Below are 4,678 nucleotides of genomic sequence, written 5' to 3'. Positions count from 1 at the left end.
TGTGAGGCCAAGGTGAGAGGATTGCCTGAGCCCGCAGGTTCAAGATCAGCCTGGGCAACTTGGCGAGACCTCATCTCTACAATAAATCAAAAAATTAGCTGGACATGGTGGCATGTGCCTGTAGTTTCAGCTGCTTGGAAGGCTGAGGCAGAAAGATCACCTGAGCCCAGCAGGTCGAGGCTGTGGTGACTGGGGACATGCCACTGCCCTCCAACCTGGGTGACAGAATGAGACTCCAACTAAAAACAAAACAAAACAAAAAAAACACTAGTGAGACCTTGGCATTCCCATGCTTCCTATCTCAAGTGGCTTCTTGTGGCATGTGGAATAAATCTAGGTGCCTTGTTGTGGCCTTCCTGATTTCATCTCCTGCTGCTGCTTTCTCCTTCCTTTGCTGTGCTCCAGCTGCACTGGTGTTCTTATTTCTTCTTCTTTTTTTTGAGTTGGAGTCTCACTTTGTCGCCCAGGCTGGAGTGCAGTGGCATGCTCACAGTCACTGCAACCTCGACCTGCTGGGCTCAGGTGATCCTTCCGCCTCAGTCTTCCAAGTAGCTGGACTACAGGCATGTGCCACCATGCCCAGCTAATTTTTTTATTTATTGTAGAAGTGAGGTGTTGCCAAATTGCCCAGGCTGGTCTCGAACCCCTGGGCTCAGGTAATCCTCTTGCCTCCACCTCCCAGAGCGCTGGGATTACAGGCATAAGCCACCACACCCAGTCTGTTTTTATTTTTTGAACTCACCTAGCTCAGTCCTGCTTCAGAGCCTTTGCACTGGCTGCTCCCTTTGTTAATGCTTTTCCCCTAAATCTTCAAATGGCTGGCTCCTTCTTTCAGCATTCAGCCTTAAGGTCACCTCAGAGAGGTCTTTCTGGCACCCCTTGTATAAATAATCTCTCACCCCTCCCCTTTTTCTTTTGAGTTGGAGTCTCACTCTGTCGCCCAGGCTGGAGTGCAGTGGCACACTCATGGCCACCCCAGCCTCGACCTGCTGGGCTCCAGCGATCCTTCCACCTCAGCCTTCCAAGTAGCCAGAACTACAAGGCGCATGCTACCACGCCCGGCTAATTTTTGATTTATTGTAGAGACGAAGTCTTGCCAAGTTGCCCTGGCTGGTCTCAAACCTGTGGGCTCAGGCAATGCACTCACCTCAGCCTCCCAGAGTATTAGGATTACAGGCTGAGCCACCGAGCCCAGCCCCTTCTGTCTCTTAACCCTGTTTTGTTTTCTTCACAGCTCCCCTTGTTTAAAATTATGTGTTGTCTGCCTCTTACCTAGAATGCCAGCCCATGAGGGCAGTCTTGTCAGTCTTATTTGCCGCTTTATCCCAAGGGTCTGGCACACAGCATGTGTTCAAATTCTTTGTTGGAATCGTTAAGGAGAGTGGGGAGAGAGAGCTTTCTGGGCAAAGGGAAAAGCGAAAGGCTCTAATGTTTATTCAGCTCCTATGATGGGCCTGACCCTAAGTATTTTGTTATTTAATTCTTGTAAGAACCCCCTTGAGCTGGGTACTCTTATTATCCCCATTTTGCCTATGGGAAAACACAATGCCAAGAGGTCAAGTAACTCACCCAGGAAACGGTAAAGCTAGAATTCAAACCCAGGTCGTTCCTCAAAGGCAGATGCATGTCTCTCTCTCTACCTTTCTCATATTTGAACTGGGCCTTCAACTCTAGGATTTCAGGCTGTGTGCAGTGGCTCACACCTATAAACCCAGCACTTTGGGAGGCCAAGGCGAGAGGACTGCTTGAGCCTAGGAGTTTGGGAAACATAGTGAGACCTCGTCTCTACAAAAAATAAAAAAATGAGCCCAATGTGGTAGCACACACCTGTAGTCCCAGCTACTGGGAGACTGAGGTGGAAGGATCACCTGAGCCCAGGAGGGTCATGGCTTTGGTGAGCCATGATCGTGCCACTGTACTCCCGCGTGGGCGACAGAGTGAGACCCCTGAGGACCTGTGGGCTGGGGTCCTGGTGAATGCTTAGCATCAGGGAGGTCAGCCCTGATCCTGAAAGGAATAGGATTTCAGCAAATGAAGAAGGAGAAGGGAGAGGGCATTCTGAACTGAGGGCAGAGCAGAAGCAAAATCGTGGGGAGTCGGATAGCCCAGTGGGTTTTGAAGACGGGTGAGCAGCCTGGTATGGCCACGGCTTTGGAAGGCCGGGACAGGAGCTCATGTTCTCTCCTGAGGGCAACGGAGCGCCATTGAAGGTTTTGAAGGAGGGCAAGCGGCATGACCGCATAGCACTCTTCCTTCCCTCTCACCAGTCCGTTGAGGAAGCCATGGGAACCCCCGGCCCTCACACATCAATCCCTCTCCCGTTTTTTAGGTTCATCCAGTGAGGACTGGAAGTTGAGGGCTCCAGGCCCAGACGTCGGAGTAGACCATGGCCGCCTGCCCATGGGGCCATGTATGTGGCTTCCTGCTGCTGTTGCTGCTGTCATCCCTAGGGGCTCGCCCTGCCCTGGGCAGGGGCCTTCCTAGGCCACTTGACCACTCAGAAACCCACCTGATCCCAGGAGCCCACTCCAAGAGCCCCATGGGCTCGGAGCCCCAGGCTTTTGACTTCTTCTGGGAGACCCACAGAGATGAGGGTCCCTGGAACTCCGATGCCCCCCATGCCCTTGCTGAAGAGATGCCTGAGAAGCCTGTAGCCTCTAACCTTGGCCCAGCCCTGCATGGGCCCAGAGCAGACCATGGGGTTCAGAGAGAGCGACTTCCAGTGACTGATGACCTCCAGATGGCTCGAGGGCCAAGCTCCCATGGCTGGACAGGATCTCCTGACTCACAGGAGCCCCTGGAGCAGGAAGCACTGGCTCCCCATCCCGTGGGGCCCCCTCATCTCACTTTCATCCCCACAACTCCTAGACTCCAACTCCGGGGAGCCACAGTTCCTCCCTCCCTGGAACCTGGAGGCCAAGTGGGACAGCGACCACCTAGAGATGAGGGTCTGAAGGCCAAAGCCAAGACCAGGATCCCGCACCCTTCTCCCTTGGACCACCAGGGCCCTCCCCCCACTCTTGTGTCCCACTCAGGCACTGTCAGGAGGCCAGTGCTGGAAGAACAGGATGGGCTTCAGGAGGACTTCCAGGAGGCAGCTCAAGGCCCCCTCTTCACCCAGCAGGAGCCGGCAGCCCATGGTGTTGGTCCGATATCCCCAGTTGAGGTGGCGTCTTCTCAGGAGCCTGGGACTCAGCCAGACTTGGCCTTGTCCGGAAGCCTTCCTCCTGCTGAGGAGCTGCCGCTGGAGCCCCCCAGGAAGGCTGGAGCTGGGGAGACCTGGGAAGTCAGCTCCCCAGGTCTTCCACCCAAGCAGGCTGACCTCCCTGATACTAAGGACTCACCAGGCCCCCAACCCGCAGGTCCGCCCATCTCAGAGGCTCCTGATGGCCCGCCCAAGCAAGGTGAGTATCACAGTGAGGGTGCTGAGCAGGGCTGGGAAGGGACAGTGTCCCAGGACAGCTGGATGCCCCAGTTCTGTCTGACCTCTACATCCCTCTGGTTCTCATTTTTCTCCTTCTGGCAGATGCGGGTGATTGTGCCTTTCTCCCGAGGGACTGGACTTTGGGGACCGCAGGAGGGTTGGGCAAGGTGACGACTGTTTGTGTCATTTCAGAGATAGCTGAAATAAATGGAGCAGATCCCATCTCCCCCCAGCGGGTGAGAGGAGCAGTGGAGGCCCCGGGCACCCCCAAGTCCCTTGTCCCTGGTCCCTCAGACCCTGGCCCAGCTACAAATGGAACAGAGAGCCCTGTGGGGGCCCTGCAGCCAGGTGAGGGCATGGCCGGGGGTTGGGGGAAAGGGCATACTTTGTCCAACAACCAAAAACATGTGACGGGTATATGGAGGGTGGGGGGTGGGGAGTGAATGGGGACACATGCCTGCTTAAAGGAATTGGCCAGGACCTTCTTCAAGCACCTTAGGATAATAAACTAATACTCACTGGGTACTCTGGGGCGAGAATGTTCTTATACGTAACATGGATGTATTTAGTGCAGTGATTCTCCAACTCCTACAGATCACTGGAGGCGCTTTTACAAATTCCAGTGTCCAGGCCACATCCCAAGAAATTCCTTGGTCTCCTGGTACTTCTAATATTCAGCCCCTGTAGGGTCCAACTTCCCTGATAATCTCATTCATAAAAATGATATCTCACTTCCACTTAGCACTTACTGGTGTTGGACACCGTGCTAAACATTTCATCCTCTCCACACCCAGTGAGGTGCTGTGACCTTCATGTTGCAGAGATACTGGAAAAGTTAAATAAGTTGCCGATCACACTAGAGAATGACAGAAAATTGAAAGCACTTTTCAAAGGGCTATTTTAATATTGTTATTGTTGCAGATGAAGCCGAGGAGTGGCCCGGGCGCCCCCAAAGCCATCCCCCAGCACCCCCAGTCCAGGCCCCCTCGACGTCACGCCGGGGCCTCATTCGAGTCACCACGCAGCGAGCCCTGGGCCAGCCTCTCCCTCCGGAGCCCTCAGCCAGCTCCACGGCTTCAGCCCCCGCCTCCAGCCCCCCAGCCAATGCCACCGCGCCTCCCCTGCGCTGGGGCCCCCTGCGGCGGGTGCTGAGCTTCTCCTGGGAGCTGCACGTCTACGGGGTGGGGGTGCTCTTCCTGCTGCCCGCGCTGTTGGCACTGGCCGCGCTGGCGGCCGCCCCGGCGGGACCCCGGC

The 4,678-nt window shown here is 55.3% G+C and overlaps 1 protein-coding gene across 1 annotated transcript; it reads left to right on the top strand.

Annotated features, from left to right (window-relative positions):
• Positions 1-2,386: 2,386 nt before the first annotated feature.
• On the top strand, positions 2,387-3,934 carry PRRT3 (proline rich transmembrane protein 3). Its single transcript, XM_021715874.1, has 2 exons — positions 2,387-3,404; positions 3,617-3,934. Exons 1-2 carry the CDS (start codon positions 2,387-2,389, stop codon positions 3,865-3,867), a joined length of 1,269 nt encoding a protein of 422 aa, XP_021571549.1. The 3' UTR covers positions 3,868-3,934.
• The last annotated feature ends 744 nt before the right edge of the window (positions 3,935-4,678 follow it).

The sequence above is a fragment of the Carlito syrichta genome, unplaced genomic scaffold (genome assembly GCF_000164805.1).
Source record: "Carlito syrichta isolate Samal-C Ts95f unplaced genomic scaffold, Tarsius_syrichta-2.0.1 Scaffold307981, whole genome shotgun sequence".
Classification (NCBI taxonomy): domain Eukaryota; kingdom Metazoa; phylum Chordata; class Mammalia; order Primates; family Tarsiidae; genus Carlito; species Carlito syrichta.
This window is presented reverse-complemented; position numbering and strand designations above follow the sequence as displayed.

Coding starts and splice junctions, on each gene's coding strand:
- PRRT3 (XM_021715874.1), top strand. CDS start 2,387: ATGGCCGCCTGCCCATGGGGCCATGTATGTGGCTTCCTGCTGCTGTTG. Junction 3,405..3,616: donor TGATGGCCCGCCCAAGCAAG/GTGAGTATCACA, acceptor GTGTCATTTCAG/AGATAGCTGAAATAAATGGA.